The sequence below is a fragment of the Barbatula barbatula genome (genome assembly GCF_947034865.1).
Source record: "Barbatula barbatula genome assembly, chromosome: 21".
NCBI lineage: Eukaryota > Metazoa > Chordata > Actinopteri > Cypriniformes > Nemacheilidae > Barbatula > Barbatula barbatula.
Window position 1 is genome coordinate 8419856 of NC_136784.1, and position 20941 is coordinate 8440796.

General features: G+C 38.6%; 1 protein-coding gene across 1 annotated transcript in view; it reads right to left on the reverse strand.

Moving 5' to 3' along the window:
• kcnq4 (potassium voltage-gated channel subfamily Q member 4) overlaps nucleotides 1-15553 on the reverse strand; it is a 39530-nt gene extending 23977 nt beyond the window's left edge. The window contains exon 1 of the mRNA XM_079484263.1: nucleotides 14513-15553. Within this exon, the coding sequence (XP_079340389.1) occupies nucleotides 14513-14814 (302 nt within the window). The 5' untranslated portion in view covers nucleotides 14815-15553. The remainder of the gene's footprint in view (nucleotides 1-14512) is intronic.
• Nucleotides 15554-20941: the final 5388 nt, after the last annotated feature.

Consider the following 20941-nt stretch of genomic DNA (forward strand, 5'->3'; position numbering starts at 1 on the left):
TTCAAAAGCCAAGAGCCCTGCAAAATAAAATGCTTTTATTTACACACGAGCCGGAAAAAGGGAAGCCAGTGTAATTTGGCCTTAAGTGAGTAGTAGCTCTCTGAATTCTGGTTCTTGTCTTTCTTCATCTCCCTGTGCGATGTTTGGATGGCTGGATATCAACATTCGAACAACATTTACTTACATTCATAAATTTGATGCTTTGTAGGTATTGATTGACAGCTTCTGATCTAAACTACACATAAATGCGTTGGGACAAGTTGTATTGATCAGCACAGGTTACAGATTGCAGGACACTATCGGTTAATCAATAACATCTTCATCCATGCATCACACTCCAGACAGTGCATTCTGATTCAAATATAAAAACCAAAGCCGGGTATATATTATTATTGGATTACATTATCCATAATAAAAAATGGAAAGAGTTTTTTGCGAAAGGGGCTTAAAAATGCAATATGAATCTAAATGCTACTAACAATCTTATAAGATACGATGTATGTAAGATATACAATTGTATATGTTTATAATAAAAATATGTTAACATTTAGGCATTATTTCATGTCAATAAGTTATCACAAGTGTATTCACGCTGAACCGTGAAAAACATGAATTCTTTTTATAAATATTATAAGTTGGAAACATGGCACAGATAACCATTTAGCACACACAAGCGGTTATGCCAAAGTCTTTGTTCGGCTACAGAAGCGAAACAGCACCATTAAAATGTGACAGAACTTCTGTTCATTTACCAGAATTTTCCTTTAGAGGATTATGAGATTAACAAGAACTGTCCAGTAGACTGAAAAACAACAAAAGAATGAAGTGGTTTAGACATTTGACCGGCGACTGACTGGGTTTATGAATTCCAAGATGTGAGAAAGAGGAAGAGGTTACAGCTTTGGTGGTCTGAGTTTTTATGGGGTGCATAATAACTTTAAACTTTGACAGGTTGCTGTGTCATATTAAGATGAAGAGCACCGCAGGTATATTTTACATCTAATAGACTCTTTTTGAAAAAAAAGTTGAGGTTAAGAATTATGTAAGCATTAAAGCTGCACAAGCATTGTAAGATCAAGGCTAATGTCTCTCTTCAGCTGAGATACGACAGGGCTGTCTCTCTGACCGTCTGGTGGGAAAGCTCCTTTTGAAGGCAGCCTTATTAACACACAGGTGATGAGGGCATTTGGCAGCAGAGAAGAGACATTTAAAGAGCACGCCAAATGCTATCTCACCATTACGCTTATCATCCGCTGTACTATTTACAAGATCACCAAGCTACCATCTTTGACCAAGACTTCAAACATGGAGCTACAGGATGATCTGAAGGCCTGCTGTGGCACGCTGAAGTGAACTCAAGAGAGCAGCACCTTGTCAACACCATAGGAACTGACACAAAACACAGTGCAGACACTACAACATCGGTGTATCTCATCGCAGCTTTAATATGGAGCCAAAACACTGTAAAACATTCACATTTTTTACAGCTGTATTATCTGTATTGCGTTGTAAAGAAAAAGTGATCAAATAACGAATAATGTCCTGGCAGAAAATTACCATCACACATTTTTTAGATGTGTTGGGATGGTTTTCATGATCCATGACTTTGACAAAAACATTATGTGCATTTAAAATAGCTGTGGATCATCGGAGACCACTAGGAAAAATGCTTTTGGTGTATTTTGAGTGAAAGGCTAAACTGAAAAATAAACAAAAGTGTTAGAAATTCTTAGCCTTTGGTTTGTGAAACATAATTTATCTTGTGTGTTCCCAAAGATTTCCACCATTGACTTCCATAGTATAGACACAAAGGTTTTGAATGGGTTAATAAATGATGACAGAAATGTTATTGGTAACAATTTACAATAAGGTGCTATTAGTTAACATAAGTAAATGCATAGCTAAAATTAACTAACAATAAACAATTTCGTTTTTCAGCATTTATTAATCCTTGTCAATGTTAGTTCATGTGAATATGGTTATTCGCGTTAGTTCATGGTGCATTAACTAATGTTAACAGTGACAACATTTTATTTTATTAATGTATTAGTAAATGATGAAATGAACACGAATTCATATTAATAAATGCTGTAGAAATAATGTTCATTGTAAGTTCATGCTAGCTAATGCATTAACTAACTGTTAACAAATAGCACCTAAATGTAAAGTGTTACCATTTTATTTTTAGTGAACTAACTCATATTTTTTGTATTATCAAAATGTTCGACTGTATATTTTGAAGTTCAATGTAACAGCGAAATAAGAAAGCTGAGCTTTCCTTCAGATCATCTTAGCATCTCAGTAGGCATATGGAGAGATAAGACAGAGACACTTGTGAGCTGTTCTTATTCATCATTCGACATCTCGAAGAAACACAGCCGAGATAAGACCATCCGGATAAGCACAGGACAAAGTAACTTCAACTTGTGTCTCTTTCTCATACGAACACACACAAATTCACTCTCATGCACCCACAAACTCCCACAGACAAACCTGCACATGTAAATAAAGCTGCAGACACACACACACACTGTACACACACTGTACACACACTTACATCTGTCAACCCTAAAATATAACTGGTAAAAACATGACATCATTGTTGCCTCTCCAGATATATACACATGGCGCAGTATCCATTACTAACCTTGCAATGAAAACACTGGCATTCTACAACAATATTTCAATGCAAAACTTATGAATGCTTTTTGTTTTGCAGAAATAAAACTTAAAATTGAGATTTAACAGACAAAACACAGCCCTAAAGATGTCATTGCAATTAAAAGTATATACTTGAATAAAGAGGAGATGAAAACTGTGAAAGATATGGACTTCTGTGACTGTCCTCATAAAAAATAATGCATATTTAATGTAATTATACAGTAATATAAGATAAATGCATGGGCAGGTTTAGTATTTAGAAATTCAATAAAACACCTCTTGTTTTGAGATGAAAGCTGGTAGGAACAACCAGGTTTGTGTATGTGACGTGCGTTCACCCACATGCTCATACGCTCACACACAGCCCAAGCCTTTCTGTGAGAGCATCCGGGAAGCTAGAGCTTATAAATACATCTCTATATTATGAATTTGTTTTAGTGCTGTTGCTATGGAGAGGTTTCCCGACATGTTTATAGAACCTGCCATTATAAAATAAAGGGCCTTAACAACACTTAAGGGGACATACACGGGACACCAGCAGCAACCAGCAGCGAGAGAAGGCAGAAGTGGGGGTGGAAGGTTAGTGGTCCTCTTTGAAGATGTAGACAGGGGTTCCCTATTAGGCTACACATGTCGTCTGTCTCTGGAGTTTCCATTTTTCATACTGCTCGCTAGTTAAAAGCACAGTCGCACAAAAATGAAGATTCTGTCTTGTAATTGAAATACTGTATTATATTTCTTTATGAAACACGAGATGTTAGACTTAAAACAACAGTTAACCCCAAAAATAAAATTATTTCATTATGCATAGCCCTCATGTCATTTAAACCTCTCAGTGGTTTTGTGTTCATACAATGAAAAAGTCAAACATGGTTACCAATGTCCTTAAAAATATCTTCTTTTGCGTTCTGAAGAAGAAAGTCACCCGGGTTGGAATGACATCACATTGTTGGGTGAACTGTCCCTTTGGAGTCATTTCTTTCCCTTTAACATCACTATCCCTTTAACAACAGTCAGTGGCATTATACATGATAGGATGTTGTTGTTTAATGTTTCCTATAAACAACACGGCAGATATTACAGTATTATTTTACATCTGTTCCATCTTGCTTTTTAAGTTTCAAACCCTCGAGTGTCCAGCGAGCGGCATTCAAGGTGGGGATTTCTTTCAAATTTCTTTCCAAATTCAGTGTGAGTCTCCATCACATCAGTGTATCCCGGTTGGCATGCTCTAGCTCACAGGGATGTGTAAACTGCATGTAAACGACATGTGTTAGAAACCATGAACCCACTAATTTGTCTTAAACTTGATGTGTAATTCAATAATTCAATTGAATAAATACAGAGATAAAAGTGCACAGGTTGTGCATCAGCATGACTAAAAACAGACACATTTGCTCTCATACTGTAACCCCCCCCCCCCCCCCCGGAGTCCTCTCCTTTCCAGCCTTGCAACTACAGATATAAGGCTAATACACTTTCTAGGTCATGTGCACTGCTTACTGCATTTGCTATTGCTGAGTGTGGTTTCCAGACCTTTCAACTTAATGACGTTTTAACATCGCTTGTAATCTTAACAGTTGTGCCAGTCAGAATGAGCAGGTGTTTTACTGTCAATGACCTCTTAAAACACGTCATCTGCCATTCTACAAAACATATTTGTGACGCTCATATACATACTGTACAGTAGTGGCCAAGAGTGATGTCAACTGGGTATTTGCCAGTATGACTTGAAATATCTGCTTTAATGTCCTATCACGGTTAGATTAAACCATCAAAATAGTATGTGCACGGTTTAAAATGGACAAAAAGACTAAACTAAGGGATTTGTTGGATAAAATTATATGGCAAAAAGCCTGTCAGGAAAGGTTTATTGTAATATACAAAGCATTGCATAGAAGAACACAAAGTAAGCAGAATAATACCTGTTATTAATATTTCGTAGCTGTCCTTCTGAAACCTCGGCCATTCCAAAAAATGCTATTCATCAACTCAAGCACTTTATTTATAGATAACACAAAACCCAACATATACCCTCGTGTGGACCCCTCCACGCTTGACATGACTGTTTTTGGATTAAATGTTTGGTTGGAAGAGAACAGTGTGTCGTCTATTTAAAATCAATATGTCAGTACAAAAGACAAGAAGGTAAAGTATATCTGAGGACCAAACGATCACAAACGCGTCAATGCTACAGACTTCAATGTGTTTCAGTGTGTTTGTGAAGGAAGGATCAAATGCCCGGCATGTCCCTCAGCTATACTGTACATACAGTACAACAGACAGAAAGTATGTGTAGCATCCCTCTTATGTGGCTGATATACTATAGCTCTGAATATGACGCCACTGTGTACACACGTCAAATCATCTCATGAACAGTATGGCTGTTCCAGTACTTCCTGAGTGCAGTAAGATTTTTAATTCCACTACAAATAAGCCTTTGTCAAAGGCCAAAATACAGAAGCGTCAGACTCTGAGTCTAGCCTGGCAAAAATAACATTACATAATCAGAGATTACAGCAGATTAGCGCCGATCACGTTACACGCAGTGGCAGCTATGCAGTTTTGGGTCTTTGGTCTCTGTGACTATCTTTTCAGTTTTGGACGCAGATCGCAGTCTGTCCTCCATGGAGTAATGCTCCACATTAGAGACTCGGATACGAACTAGGTCAATAATTCTGCTACTGCGTTTTTTGTGCTCGCTAAACATTACAAAAATTGCACGACTGCAGATTTGCAATCCAACATGGTTGCTTTACTGTTCATACCACCAGAATATCTGTTAAACAAGACAGGCCCTGCGAAAGCAGCGATTCGACTGGCATTTGCGTACTCGCTAACGTGGCAATTAATCACTGTGATTCGCCGGGAAAAAATAACATGAACAAAATGCAGAACACACACAATCTTAACCCTGACTCAGCATTTGTAAATTACAGCGCGAACACTAGACCAGAATCTGAAGAACAGTCTAGGCTCTATACTGGTAACCCAAAACCCATTGCGCCTTATCCTGAGAGAGGTCATCCCACGGGAAACATTTCTGCCCCGAAAGGAGAAATTAATACACCATATCAGGACTTCTTCAACAGCGTTCTGTCACAAGGACGAAAGACTGCATCATGCTCCCTATCACTGCGACGTCTCTCGTACCTCCAGCTGCATTTCCACTTCTCATTATTAACGGCAGCTGTGATTGGCTGTGATTCTTGATTCATGTCATGATTATAATAACATTCACATGAGGTCAGAAAGGCATGTAAATATATACACTAGGCTTCTGTATGTAAGGGATAAGACACCCAGACGGTATTCATCCCGTAAGAAGTTTATTTTGCAAAATGACAGGCTGAATGTGCTTTATTCTGCTTACTGCAGATGAACACGCCCACTATGAAAAAAAGGGAAATGTGGAATAGTTCATAGGAAATATGAGTTCACATTGGCAACCTTGAGAACAGTTTGAGAACCCTTTCCAAACCTCTCGAGGAGAAACGTGTGAGATTACTCATGTTGTCGGCTGTCAAAACATGGATACCGAAAATCCCTCTCGCTCTCTTCACACACGCACACAATATTAGCATTGAATAACACTCCCCGCCATAAATTTATCAGCAACCCGAGTAAAGCCAACAGTGCCAACTGGACGTGTCACCATTTCCAGAATGTGACGGGCACTGAATGAGACACCATGCAGGCACACCCACCTGCGTGTGTGAGGTGTTATGAGGGATGAAACGCAAACTTAAACTCCCACAAATCAACATAAAAAGACATAAATCTTCATAAGTTCGACCTTGAAGCCTTTTTTCAAGGTTCAATGTGTATATTGGAGGATCTATTGACAGAGGTCTATGTCTTTAGAGGTTTATAAAGACCTTACACAATGAATCGTCATGTTTTTATTAACATAGAATTAGTTTTTTCTATCAAAATACACTGCAGGTCCCCGCGTTTCTACAGTAGCGCTGAGCGGACAAACTGCTCTAAAGAGTGTGCTTCGTAAATACGTTATCTCCTTTAGCTTCGTAAATACGTTATCTCCTGCTTTAAAGAAGCGGAAATGTGACGACATCTTATTTCTGTGTCAGCCACCGTAGTTTTTCGAAAGGGAGGGGTGGAGTGAGCCGTTGGTTGCAACTCACAACCTCACCGCTAGATGCTGCTAAATACTCACAGCATTATTTATTTTTTTAAAACATTGTAGATATTTGGATATTATCGTTATTGTAAAATCACGTAACCACAATAACCGTGTAGTGAAAATGAGATCGTGACGGCTCTAACACGCACATAAAAGATCGCAGTGGCCCACAAACCAGACAAATATCTAAATACAGTAGTGAATTCCTCATAATCATCCCCTCTGTTTAAATACAATTACCCTGAAGCCAATCTCACTTTTTCTTAAGTTAATGTTAACTTTAGTTTTTATGTTACATTTACAAAAGTCATATTTCAAAGAAACAGCCTCTTCTGGATTGTAGCTCCACTGAGAATATAACAATAATGAAGTCACTTAACGCCTTAATGAAAGGTGTGAAGTAATGTAGATAAGGAGAACACGTTCTGCATTCACCTCATTTAACTCAATCTGCTGAGCAACACCTTTTATTCCTTCAGTGAGAGAATAACACCGTACACTGGAAACAGCATGCACCTTCAAGAAGCTCAGAGAGAGTCAAATGTTTTGCGCTTAACTAACAAAATAACAAAAAAGCGATACGAGCAAAAACGTAACTGAGGTAACTGATCAAAACTGAGGTATCAGATCAGAGGCCAGTAGGAGTCACTCACACATCCTTTAAGGGATAGTTTCACCCCAAAATAAAAACTGCTTATCGACGTTCTTCAAAATATCTTCTTCTGTGCTTTGCTGAAAAAATGAAGTCATACAGGTTTTGAAGGACATGGTGGTAAGTAAATAATGAAAGATGAAATGAAAATGTATTTTTGGTGAACTATCCCTTTAAGAATATTTCATAAATGTGCCCTCACATTAGTGGCACTTAGCAGCAGCTTCTAAAGGCATTTCCTCTTCTTTCACCTTATTTACAAGTCAAGCGAGTCACAATAGTATGGGCATGAGATGAAGTGCCATGGCATGTGCTGAACCGTAGCTTGAGTTAATTAGAGGTGGTGTGAGAAAAAGAGATAATCCGGTGTTGGTGTATATTATGGAATGGGCAATGATGGCTAAATAAATATTGGGTGTTTTTAATGAGGCAAAATTTACACACTTCACTGACCCTAACCAATAAAACAAGCTAATGGGAAACAAGCAGCACTGCAATCATGTGCAATTTAAACAGAGACGCTGAGTAGAAAGTTACATTTCAGCCCACCCCGCCTTTCTATATTACAAGTCTCATTTTCATCAGTCATCAGAAGGAAATATACATAGAATGCAAAAGAGAGGGGACTATAATGTTTTTAAACGAACTTCAGAAGGTAAAGGTTTGTTTATTTGGAAACACTGTTGTTTCGCATTGATATGATAATTCGCTCCAAAAGAACCTCACCCTTCACAACCTGCATATTAGGGTTGGGCCGATTGACCCAGACGATGCCATCGTCCATCGCCCATCGCTGACAGACATCACGATGGTTAGCCGACATCGTGATTCCAACAAATGTTTAACTTTCGTCACGTGAGTCTCGCTGCACTGTTTTGCAAATCACTTTGTGAACAAATATGAACAAGGTAAGGGGCATATAAGCTTGCGCTGTACAGACTGGCCTAACTTTGAAGACGACGCGTGTTTACCCAGCCAGCAATCTATAAAGAAGACGCATATCTGCGTCGCAATGTTTCACTGTAGACATCGTCCGATGCAAATGAGATAGACATCGCCCAACCCTACTGCATATCACTCTTTTTTTCCGTGGAACACAAAAGAACCTATTTTGAGAAATGTCTCAGTGGTTTTGTGTCCATACCAAGGAAATCAATGGTGGCCAACGTTGTTTGGTTACCAGTGTTCTTTAAAATATTTTCTTTTGTGTTCTGCAAAAGAAAGAAAGTCATACGGGGTTTGAAATGACATGAAGCTGAGTTAACATTCAAAGAATAGCCAAAAAACTGAACATTTATTGTTTAGATGCATGAAAAAGAATTTCATTATTATCCTGAAGGAAACTATGAACAACAAATGGCCTTCTTTCTGGAGAACATCCATCATCGGCAGGTTGTCTTTCATTGTTCGATTTGTGTAAAGGGCTGTAGTGTGAAAGCTGCCATCCCTTTTTACCTTCCATCTATAAATAATGAAGATTTATGTATGCTCTCATAAGCACATGTTGTAAAAGAAAGATATTTATTTAGCAGATTCAGGACATAGGTATGTCTGAACTACAATGGGTAAACATGGTATGAGAAACCAAAGAGAAAAACTATAGATAGAAAACTAAAGATAGAAAATACAAGAGCTTTGCGTGGTACAGCAGCAAAGTCAGGTCAGCACTAAAGTCCTCTTAAACCTGAGAAAGTTAGTGGCTAATGACTAATATAGAAGTCAAAAAACTCTACCGTGCATTAAAAATATGTCATATAAAGAACAAATAGCCTTGCAAAAGTGAAGACATGATTCAAGGTATCACTCACCACACTGTACCATCACAGCCTTGCTTACTGGAAAAGTGTGTGCCATCATTATGTTTAAAAGCCTGCTAAAGCATGTGTATTAAATCACAGACTTATCCAGAGGAGGATGGAATGGAGTATCCAATGTTTGGTTGGGCCCTTAACAGTACAAATAGTACTGTACAAATCCTTCATACCACAACCAAGCTGTGACTACTCCCGTTCATCTTGGTAGCCACTGAGGAGTAGTTCAGTAACAAATTTGCCCCCATTGACTTTCCAGCGTAGGAATAAAAATGACTGTGTAAAGTGAAAAGTGGCAAAATTTTAAGTGAACTACTCTTTTAACCAGCTAGACCGGACAAGTTCATAACCACCCCAGAAGACAATCGATGACTTTCCAGGTATAAGAGGGTCCTATCCCTATTGGATTTATGATTGTGCATTGCGTAGTTTCTTAAGAAGCACGAAAATGCATTATTGAACAGTATACCAGGACTATGTGCACAAATGCATTACTCATGCACGCAATTCCACTGTGTGAGGCCGAGTTTGTGAAGAGAGAGCGCATTTTTATTTTATATTTATTTACTCTAACCCGAATGATGTGCACAGGGATTTGAGGGACTAGTTCTGGACAAGCTTTTATTTCTGGCTGACTACTTCAAGTCAAGGGATTGGTCAAACTGCAAAACGAATCCTAAAGGAAATAAAAATGCAGTTCTCTTCGCTTTATCTTCTGCTTCTCGAACCATCATTGCATCTATTTCTCTGTCAAATCTGCTTGTCTTTCAGCTGCTTTTATATGGAACTCAGCGACACTTGTACAGCGAACATCTTTGCGTATAATTTTGTATAATGTCACGATTCCACAACAAATTGGGTCAAAATGGAAGCTAAATCAAACCAAATTACACTAAATCAAACTATTTTAGGTTATTAGAGCTGGTTGATCAAAGTAAAAAAGGTATGCTTTTTCATTTTTATCTAAATAAAAAATACTGTAGATGGTATTTGTGGCACTGCCCGTGAAAACACAGTTAAAGTCATTTTTTGTGATTTACCGTTTTCTTTGTAATATAAAGAATATTCTGTGAAAATGTACTCATGATATCATTAAGATCAAGTTTGATTAAGATCATGTCAAAGTCAGTGAAATAATAAGATTATGAGACTTTAGCATTGATTTCAGAGAAACTTTTACAATTGAATTTATAAACAATATTCATATCATATCATAATATTTACCTATTATATTTGTATTTAAATATTTTTAGTACATTCCACACAGACGGTTGATTCATGTATAGTTAATCCAAAAATGACAATTCTGTCATCATTTACTCAGCCTCAAGATGTTCCAAAACTGTTAAAAAAATCGTATATCCAAATATTCAAATTCCTCCACCATTTTGCTGCTAAAATGTCTTAAGACTATCAAGTGTCCTGAGAAAAGACATAAATCATGTATTCAAATGTGCAATAAAAACATGGTTTATGAAAATTAAGAAAAACTGATTCATATGTTTTTGCGAATAAACTCTTTATCAGAAAACAAAATTATCTTATCAGTATTATCAGTATAATCTTCACAAAAATATTGTAAATAATTGTGATGATCATTAATGACTCACGATTAAAGTGGTGTCTAGTACATGAGGGGATAAGATTCTCACCACCTCTGTTCGTCTTTTCTTCAGTTAGACTACAGAACTGTTCAACAACTGGCCAACAACATCTCAACCGTTGTGAAACTTCTCGTGAAAGGCCGTGTGTGTTCAGGGCCTGTTCGTGATTTTCTATATGTGGTGCTAAGGATGGGACCAAAGGTCATCTCTGGCTCTCTGAACCTCCAGTTGCATCCCTGGCATCTGCCCATGTACATTATGCACACTAACCTCTGACCCCCATCTATCACAAATGTCACTCCAACAGTCTACACGTACCCTCTACCCCCACCTCCTTGTCATGACGTCTTAATCTGTGTCAAAGGACGACAAGAGTCTATATGCAATAAATGTCTATGGCAACCGGGCTGCCAGCCATTTGTTTAGAACTTCTAACAAGGTCAAAGGTTCTTCTAGTGTCCAAGCGATGTCTTCGTTTCACAACGGAAGAATTTGTCAACACGGGTTCCGGGAAGAGCAGCAGGTGTTCCCTGTCTGAACTGCTTTTTCACGCATGTCAATGAAGAGAACAATGCATGCACCTCCCCAAATGACTTGTCCAGGCGCGAGGCTTTAGTTAAAACATCAACAATTTGAAGTCATGCATAAGCATTTTACTTAGAGGATATTCTCAAAATCGTTGAAGATCTGAGATGTGAGAGTTACATTATTTGTTTATTAGTACACAAACACTGTGTATATTGTTTTATCGTCCGGTTTACAAAAGACTGCAAGTCAGGTAATAGCACAAACGTGGCCAAAGAATTCTGTGATCTTTATCGGAACTGTGAAGCATTTCAGACACCTGAATCGGATCTTTAAAATGACGTAAATGCAGCCGTCTGCCCTGATCGTCTGGACGTATGCCCGGTTTTATTGCTCCTTTCTGCGCATTTAATGCCTGGAAAAACAGCACCGTTGGTAGTTACGGAATAGGACACAGGTTTTCAAATCGCACAATCACGGGCAATGCAACAGTTCACTAAATTCACCTCTCTGTCTAACTGCTGGAAAAAAAGAGAAGAGAAAAGTTGAGGTTTCCGAGCGGCACCTCCGAGAAACACACTGCCTCCAGATGCGTCGCAGGGCAGAGCAAATTAAGCAACACATTACACCCCTGCAGAATAGCAATTTAATAATCTCAATTGAATGATCAATGTGCTACTTCATGTCCATGAAGCAGGCATGATCCTATCCATAGTAAAGACCTGTTCACACTAAGAGTGCTAATACTGTGGGGCAGTCGTGGCCTAATGGTTAGAGAGTCGGACTCGTGGCCAGAAAGTTGCCAGTTTGATCCTCAGGGCCGGCAGGTATCGACTGAGGTGCCATTGAGCAAGGCACCTTAGCCCTACTTGCTCCCTGGGCGCTGCAGTGATAGCTGCCCACTGCTCTGGGTGTACGTGTGTTGACGACTTGCTGTGCGTGTGTTCACTACTAGAGGTCACATTTCAGGTATGGTTCACCATAACTGACAAATAGGTCACTTTCACTAAAATGGATAGGAAAAAGAAAACTAAAATGATAGTGTCAACACCAATGGATGATAATGTTATGTCTATCAGGTACTTTTAAATTAAAACCTTGTTGTTTTCAATGCTATGGACAAAGCCATTTCATAAAGAATGCTTCTCCTATACATTTTAACCTTAAAAGCTCTTATATGCAGATAACCTCTGAGAATTTTAATATCCTGATTCTCTAACTTTACACATATTTATGTTGATTTTTAACAAAACACACAGTTCTAAAAAGGCTGTTTGTATTACATATGCACTTACAGTATTTGATGTATGTAAGTGTGGATGAGAACGTAAGAAAGAGAGATAATGCTTTATAGTTGATGTAAACAAATGGTGGCAGTGGCGTACAGACGGCTGTGCTTGTTTAAACCACACCAAAGCGCACCAGACCAAACTCTTTCTGTCCATGGGCCTTTAGACTGACCAAAACAAACAGTGACTCAATACATTTAAACGATATGACATGAACAGTATGGAGGTACTTCAATCTCACAGAAAGAGTTGCTGAGCCTAAGCTTAGTAAATTAACTTTAGTGAACTTTCAAACTCACGTTTGTGTTAGTTAAAGTTCAAGTGTGTAATTTCTGCATCACTAGCGTCACAAAAAGGAATTGCAAAAATAAAGATTGTTTTAGAAAAAACACCTTCCATCGGTAAGATGAAGAGATAGCCCTGTCTCAAAACCAAGCCATGTTGAGGTGCCAGATGCATTTACTGAGCAATGTTTTTTTTACTAGCACCACAGGGACACAATCTTACACTTTTGGGGCAAGTTATGCTACGAATTGTTTGCTCATAGCTAACCAGGGATATGAGATGGAATTTTAACAAAAAATTCTAGATTGATATAGAAAGTTAATGTGAAGATGAAAAAACATGATTCATGTCATGTTCACCAAAATGTATCTTGTTGTATTTCGGAATTGAAATTATTAACATTTAAACTGAGTGATAACAAATTGTTTTGGAATTTGCAATTAGACTGGGCGTAGAAACTACACACACTCATTAGGAGACGTGAGACATTCTGTTTGGGTCTGCGTTGTGGTTTTGAGTAAAGAAAATGAATGACATGCGGAGGTATGAGAGAGTGGATAGGAAAATAAGTTCAATGGAGATTGGAACCGATGCCTATCTATCTTCTCTTTAGTGGCTACTGTGGGTTTTATAAGAGACCACGAAACAACATGCTTGAGTGGTCAAACATCTTTGAAGGACAGAAATATGTTAAAATGCCAATATACAAACAATCAGAAAAGCACAGGCTGTTCATCACGGATTAAGCTCTGAAGAGTCTCTGTCATTGTTTTCTTTACACAGGGCTTGATTTATACTTCAAATCTGAGACGTCAATAGAAGACCTTGGCTGATGCACTAAAGCGACACAGTTTGGGGGTTCTCTGGAAATTAAAACTTTGAAGTCCAGAAACCACAGTGATACTTCACGCAGATAATTGTAAAGAGTGGATTATTTTAGAGTAGGGACCATTTACCAAAGAGAAGAGGGCTGATAACCAACTTTAAATACACAAAAGAAAGTTGTCACAAAATGTCAACCTTAGCTGAATACAGAAAATAATCCTTTTTTCTTCCAGTAGGCAACATGATTTGCAACAGTGAATAGAACATATACATTACGAAATAATCAAGATTCAAATATTTTTAATAATAAAAAAACACGTAGAAATCGTTTTCAGGCAGGCTGAGTGACTCTCATGTTCTGATTTTAAGTGGCGTGTCACCCAAACCTGATAAGTTGAAGGGCATGGAAATTCAACACAATATTTAGTGATGAATCTCGGCTGATGTTTAAATGATATGTCCATTGGAAGGGTCAGCTAACATAATAGCATAATAGCAAATATCTCGACTCAGCTTGTTCGGCATTACAGGCTGTCACTGACACCAGGTGAGCGCGCGGCAGGTGCGCCATGTGTGCGCACAAACGACATTATCGCTTTCTATTATCTGTTTCTCGGAGCTCATCTATCAACACATTTCCTGCTTAGCCTTTCTAAAATCTCGCAAACAAAAAAATGTATAACTTACACGGGCAGTTTTCAATGTGGGTGACTTACATGAAGGCGTGATAGATAAATGCCCATCCCCTGGGTCTCTCGAGCACGTTGTACAGGCAGTTTTGTAACTTTCTGTAGCCTTTGCTGGAGGCGGAAGGCGTCGCCCTGGGTCCCGGCGGCACGGGCAGCGGTGTGCCCAGTAAACCGGTGCGGTGAGATGGGTGTCCGCGCTCCGGAGTTGACGGCTCGCTTCTTTCAGTGTGCACAGCCGTGAGAGCCACAAACTCGACCCGCCTGTCGTCATCGTGCGCAGGGGGAGAGAGCATCCTGATGCCTCCGTTATTGGAAGGACTGCCTAACATTATTGCGTTCACTAACAAACTCGATTTATCACACTTTTCCGAATCATCAAATCATTTTTGTTATCAGTCAAATCATAAACGGTGTGTGTCAAATAATCTCTTTAAAAAGTTATCAAGCTTCTTCTAACAGTCTGCACGTGAAACAAAAGTGCCGAAGAGTCGCTCGTGTGTTATTATTCATGAGAAGACTATAATCCTTGATCATAAATGCGCGTCCACATATTATTACTGTTAATGCAAACTGAGCATCTCAACTAATCACACAGACGGATCCATAACGGTCTTCTCTCCACATTCGTATAGATATTTCAGCCTTTTCTGTGGCATCTTAAACCGTAACAGGACAACGAACACTTCATGTTGATACACACAAGTACGCATTATGCAAATGACTCAGAAGTTTTGGAACACACCCAGCGGAATAAACCATCCCGATACATCCCATAACTCAAGTCTGTATGACGAATACCGTGTAATCGCACAATAGAAACGTTTAAAAGTAAGCGGCATGCCCCTCGGTACCCCTCTCTTGCCCCCTTCTGTGCGCACGGCCGATTCCGGTTCTTTGGGGAGGAGCGCGGTGGTTCCGTGAGAGATGAATTCAAAGTCGTGCCTGTTGTTCGGTCATTTCAAGACTGTCCCGAAAGTCCGTGACATATTATAGTCCTCACAAAGGTGCGCAACGGTGTGGAAGGAGCGAGTGCGTAACGGGCGCGTACCGCACGAAGCGCTGTTGATCAAAGTGAGCGCAGTACGCACGGGATAGAGGGAGGGATGGCTGGCACCGCCACCAAATTTAGCCGCACGGATTATGTTTTGTGTTCTCCCCGAGGGAAAGTCACATCATTTCCGAGCTTTCTTTTGAGAGTTAACGGACAAAGTGGTGAATGCTGCACACTGGGGTTCAGTCCGAGGTTATTTGTTTTTAACCATGAAAAGGCACGTTTGCTGTGTGAAAAGTTGTTTCTCACAGAAGCATCCAAGTGCACGACTGATTTTTTGGATCAGTGCACCCGGTCATATTCAGAGAATGAATGAAAGGGTCATATTGTTGATGTAAAGGCCAATATTAACCCTCTTGAACAGGTGTTGGGGATGTGCTGTACAATGTTTTAAGCTCTGGACCAAACCGGGCATGTGCATCAGTAAATGCCAACATTATTTGCATGTGTCACCTTGCTATAAAAGAACTAGTAAAGTAAAAATAGTAAACAAATGCATATTGCTAATCAGTCTATTGTGCTACACTATAGTTTGAGAATGTATGTCTAAGTTATGCGGAGTTGATGGTTGATGATGGACTGGATTGTGGCAGCTTTGGAGCGGAGGTGAGGGACGTCAACAATCAATACCTTACATTTAGATTATGTGATTTTATGCAAGCCGCCCTAATGGCTTCTGGTGCCATTATATGCACTGCTTTAGAGCAACTATGGAATGCATTAGTCTTCTGCCTCTTAAGCCGCACGCTTTATTCCCTGTGCACTCTGGGGCAACTCCTGCAACATTCTTGGTGGTGAACCCTTTTGTTTTGTACATTTCAATGCATGTTCATCAACTGCTCATTTTAAATGCTTTCAGATGACAAGAGAGCCTTTTTTAGGAGTCACAGTTTTATAAGAATGATAATACATCCCAGATAATACATTTTATTTCATTAAGTGGTTTAACTTTGTCTTATCCATCAATTTGAGTCGGCAAAGTAAAAGTCTGTCTTGACAATCTATAACTTTCTCATAGTACTGTAGTGCCTTTTCTTTTCAGCACTCCTGATCCGCCTCGTCCAATCAGATACAAGGACTGTAACTAACTTTTATATAATAATTAATAACAAGGGAGAGGTCTTTCATTTCTAGCCAGTTTATTGTGGTTTAAAATTCCACCGTGAATCATTAGCTTTTTGTATTGAAGTCATTTTCCTGTTGAATATAGCGCTTTACATCTTTAATAACTGTCAATAGCTTTAAACAGCCATCCAAGTTCAGGGATATACGAAAAGGCACTTTATTTACACGCCACTCCCTTCACACGCACTCTGAACTCATTGGGAGATAGAGGAATTACGAATTAACAAATTCAGAATTGCACTTATTCTGGATTTACAGTCCGAAAGACAAACAAAGGCTTCTTACTGTACATGATCTACCTGTTTCTTAAGATTTAGAGGTAATGCTTCTGTTTCCTGATTGGACGTTTGACTACTCTGTAGATTATACGTTTTTGTGCGCAGCCAATTGCACTGCGCAGGACCTACAATGAGACCGTGCGGCCGCTGACGCGCGCAGCTTCAGACGGCATATTGCCCACCATCAATTTACATTCGAGTTCCAAAGGTTTGAGATCTGGGGAACCGTCGCGCCACATACGGAAACTCTGCGCCCCCCTATTTGAGAACCCCTGTGCAAACATATCTGTGGTGGTCCAGTTTGGGATAAAACAGAGATGTCTGGGATGTGAGAGAAAGTGTTCTATATTTATATGTACAGCCATGACATGATCAAGCTCTAGTTGTACTCTGTAAAACTGTATAGTTAAAAACATAACTGCAGGTCAAATTCACAAGACTAACTTTAAATGTTTAACCAAACACCCTAACTCCAGTCATAAACCCACACGCTTACAGTCCCAAACCTCCGGACAGTAATTCTGATGACATGCAGCAGCTGGCCAGGTCACAGTTGTTCAGAGTGCCAAATGTTACTGAAGAGACAAGTCTATTGAACACATAAACAGTTTCTCGTCTTTCTTTGGTGCATGGGTGCAAACAGACGACAAATGTGGTGAAGCAATATGGGAAAACATTGAGCTCTATACATGTAAATACTTACACACACAGGACACATTCACTCACGTTACAGAAATCTGTGTTACTGACTGTAGAGCTCAGAGGGACATTAACAGAATTTAAAAATACACACTTAGACCTCAGGTCCTCACTTCCGCTGTGCTCAGTGGAACATAAGTTGTTAGAAATGTGTTTCCCACACATCAAAAATATTGTTTGGCTTTTTAAATCTTCATTTTTTTAGAACGCATTCATCAATAACGTTTTTTATTCTGGTTCTCGGTTAACAATAATAGTTTTTTTAGAAAATAGCACATTACTTTTTTTATTGGACATGCAGATATACAATATCATTTCTGTCTCTCTTTAGAAGTACCTGTGAGATCATAGAAAAATAAAGAAATAGCTTTTTCAATTTTAAAGAGTTTCTTTTCTATTCAGTGGTCATAATAAATCGTGTAGATGCTATATAGACGGTTTCACAGCAACAACATGAACATAAACTTAATTTTATTAAATAAACGACTTGTTGAATGGTTATGTAATATTGTCACATTTAAGTTTAGCCAACGGTTCTTCTACTGGTAACCCAAAATAATACTGGCTAGACATACTTTTAACTTGCTAGCTAATGTCATTTACCTATTCGTTATTTCTTTAGCTTGTTATCAGAAATAACCTACAGGGACTCTATTCTTTGCAGATGTGTACCGGAAGTTAATAAACAATAAAATACAACAAATAGTTTATTAAATACAATTAATATAAAGTAACATGTTAATATAAATTACGATCAATATAAATCAAATCAAATATAAATAGTTAAATTATTAGCCACTAGCCAGCCCGATCAACAAACACAGACTGAAAGTTTACTTCGGGCCATGTCCGATGAAATATCTACGTAAATATGATCCTAGTATTTGAATTCTGTAAATCTAAAAAATGTTGTTAGTAAATGAAAGTAAAGGGTAAGACATTTTCCTTATTTCGAAATCAGTGTTGACATTTTTTTTACACAAAACTGACATTTAACTAAGGAAACGTTTTTGCAAAGCCATGTGATTTTCTGTCTTCTGCTTGAATAAGCAGTGAATAAACGATGACAAATGTTATTTTTGGGGTAAACCATCACAGAAGCAGGACAGGCAGTGGTCAGAATTCTTATTCAAATAAAATCCCTCCCCTAAACAAACAATTAAGAGCTAAAAAACAATTTATTCCAAATCCATGACTTCCTTTTCCAAAATGATGTCAGCACTCATAGAGCAGACCAGGGGTTGAAACAGTGGCCCGGTTATATCTTCTGCTAAGCAAGACGGGCTGGTGTGTTTCCAAAACTTTGAATGAAAGAAACCTTTTGAAAGACCTGTGAGGGTTGAGCGAGTTCGGTAGACACCGTATTCCCACCCAGAGAAAAGGTCTTTTGTACGTAATCTTCCTACGTAACCTACCGAAGAGCACATCCTTATCCACCTTATGTCTCAAACATTGATCGCACAGACAGGGAGCACCACAATCCCACGTATTTGATGTCTGATAAAAATGCTGTTCATTTGTTCATACCCTCACGTGTCAATTCGTGGCAGTCGGACTCAACCTCAATCCCCCTGACACTACTGCTTTTAAAAGCATGACTGCAGTCCTATGTCTACTAGAGCTGACCGGTGCTGTTCTACTCTCTCAGACCAGAACAATCCATAAGGGGACAGTTTTCAAAGGCTTTGAACAAATAGGTCAGTCATTTACAGATTGTAGAACTTGCAAGAACAGTAAAAACGCCTTAAACTAATCCTCACCAGAATTCAGCGCTAGTGAGTTTCCGGTACAAGGTGCAACACTTTAATCCAACAGATTTCCAATTGAATTGACTAAAAGGAAAGTAAATGACAATTTTTGAATTGACAACGCAATACTTAAAATCATCAAAACTCATAACTTAATGAAAGAATACGAACATCACGTTTCAGAAGTTAAAAATAAATCTTATACAATAATTTGCAATCTTCTTAACTTTAATGTTTTTAACTTATTTTATAATCATATTTGTGGAGCTCACAGAGGTCCATTACACAAGCTACTGAACATCCAGTACAGCTAGATAGGGGAAATAGATATGAGACTAATAAAGAAAGTGTATTATACCTATTATTATAAGGTACTCACAATAATAATACTTTTTAGTGAGAACAGCAAACACTTTCAAAACTAAAGTCTGATCTTCCGGGTTTCCCATTTGACGATGAGGTATCTTATCTAATAACACAATGTGGCAAACAGCTTTTCTGCATGCCATAAGGTGACACCCAACAATTTAAAAAAGCAGTGCCGTGTCAGTGTGTTACATCAAATGAGTTATATGGTTATGGTGGTGTTACATGAAATCTCTCATGACCAGTCTCCAATAATCTTTCAGATGAACTAAGAAAACGCAACAGCCAAGACAAACACAGTTAATAAATCCAAGTCATGCTGGGATTAGGCACAAATATTTCCCATTTTAGGAACCGATCCACATTCATTTATGCAGTATTTGTTCAAAGCACAAGACGATCAAACACGTCCACAACTGAATTGCTGGTCTAACACCATTTTCAGAAAGTGTGGGTCTATTTGTGCATTAGGCAGTCTAGATCGACTTCACCCCCAAAATAATAAACCCATCATTATTTCCCTTATGTCGTCACAAACTCAAATGACGATGTCTCTTATGTGGTATAACACACATCATCCTGCTGGTCTCTATTGCAGTTGACCCCCAAAATGAAATTAAAAGCAGAGTTAAGTATTGTGACAGTGACCAAAACGAAATAGTTGGGTCTTATGAAGACATATAGGTTACCAGACTTTAATGGTCGTTCACTTCCGGTGCAGGGTACCTGATGCTACATACAGGGTACATATAGGGTGCATTTTCATGATGAGTTTCTGGCCATAAGAAAGGCTGTTTTAGGGTCAGTGGTTGCATATGGACCCTTTGATTAAATATTGGATAAATACTTACAAATAAATGCTAAACGTAAACTTGTTATCGTTAATGTATAATATAATATAAAATACCTTAAACATATAATAAAATAAGATTTATGATACTACTGGATCTGATGTGAATCCATTTTTTCTGTTCTCTACCAATTACGTTACGTCTTCCTTTGGAGATTTAGGCCGGATAAGAAACACAGCCTGACCTTTGCAGTCAGTGGCAAACTCGTGACTCCAGTTTTGTTCTTTAATCCAAAACCATTCAACACTGAACGGAAAAATTCAAGCTAGTTTATGCAAATCTGATATACGCTGGAGCAAACGCGGAGACTAACTCCACTAAATGAACAGTAAACTGCC